At 43.6% G+C, this 768-nt stretch overlaps 1 protein-coding gene across 1 annotated transcript in view; it reads right to left on the bottom strand.

Annotated features, from left to right (window-relative positions):
* Window positions 1-768, bottom strand: part of LOC107548646 (low-density lipoprotein receptor-related protein 2-like) — a 37,539-nt gene that overhangs the window by 3,055 nt on the left and 33,716 nt on the right. Inside the window, exon 44 of the mRNA XM_016229417.1 lies at window positions 373-606. Coding sequence (XP_016084903.1) covers window positions 373-606 — 234 coding nt within the window. The remainder of the gene's footprint in view (window positions 1-372; window positions 607-768) is intronic.

The following is a 768-nucleotide window of genomic DNA, read 5'->3' as shown; positions in this document are numbered from 1 at the left end:
AGAAAGTGATGTAATGCTACATTTCTCCAAATCTGATGAAGAAATGAACTCATCTGCACTGGATGGCTTGAGGGTGAGCACATTAACAAAAGATTTTCATTTTTGGGTGAACTATTCCTCTAAGACAAAAATGGATTTGCCAGCCATGCAATGAATAAAATAAAAAACTCCTAGCAATGCCCTAGCAACCATCTAGAACACCTTTGCAACCAACCAGAACTCTCAAGCAGCTCACTGGTAATGTGTTAAGAATCCTAGCAATAGCCCAGATTAGCACTGTTGCAGTGAGTCTATAATCTAATCTATACATGCAAGATTGCAAAATTGGAAATGGAGAATAACAGTCGAGCAGAAGAACAAAGAATCCCTCACACTCCTCATCTGAGCCGTCCTGACAGTCTGGGATCTGGTCGCAGAACTTGGCTGCAGGGATGCATGTGAGGCCGTCTCTGCACGCTTTACTGCCCGCGGGACACTTGAGGTTGGAAACGCATCTGGTTTTGTTGACAGAAAGGTAGTCCTGCGCACAGCGACAGGAGCGTCCACCTGGATACGGCAGACACAGGTGACTGCAGCCCCCGTTGTTTTCAGAACAGACATTGGTTCCTGGTCAGGGAAAGAAAAGCAAACAAAATCAGATGTTACATACACAACTGGACAAGAATAACTGACTTTAGAGAGAATTACAGTACAGTTCACTCTGGTACAGAGATGCAACCTGTGTTCAGACTGAAATACTAGATTACGCAGTGAAACCTAAAAAAAAAA

The sequence above is a fragment of the Sinocyclocheilus grahami genome, unplaced genomic scaffold, assembly GCF_001515645.1.
Source record: "Sinocyclocheilus grahami isolate Dianchi unplaced genomic scaffold, SAMN03320097.WGS_v1.1 scaffold352.1, whole genome shotgun sequence".
Lineage (NCBI taxonomy): Eukaryota > Metazoa > Chordata > Actinopteri > Cypriniformes > Cyprinidae > Sinocyclocheilus > Sinocyclocheilus grahami.
This window is presented reverse-complemented; position numbering and strand designations above follow the sequence as displayed.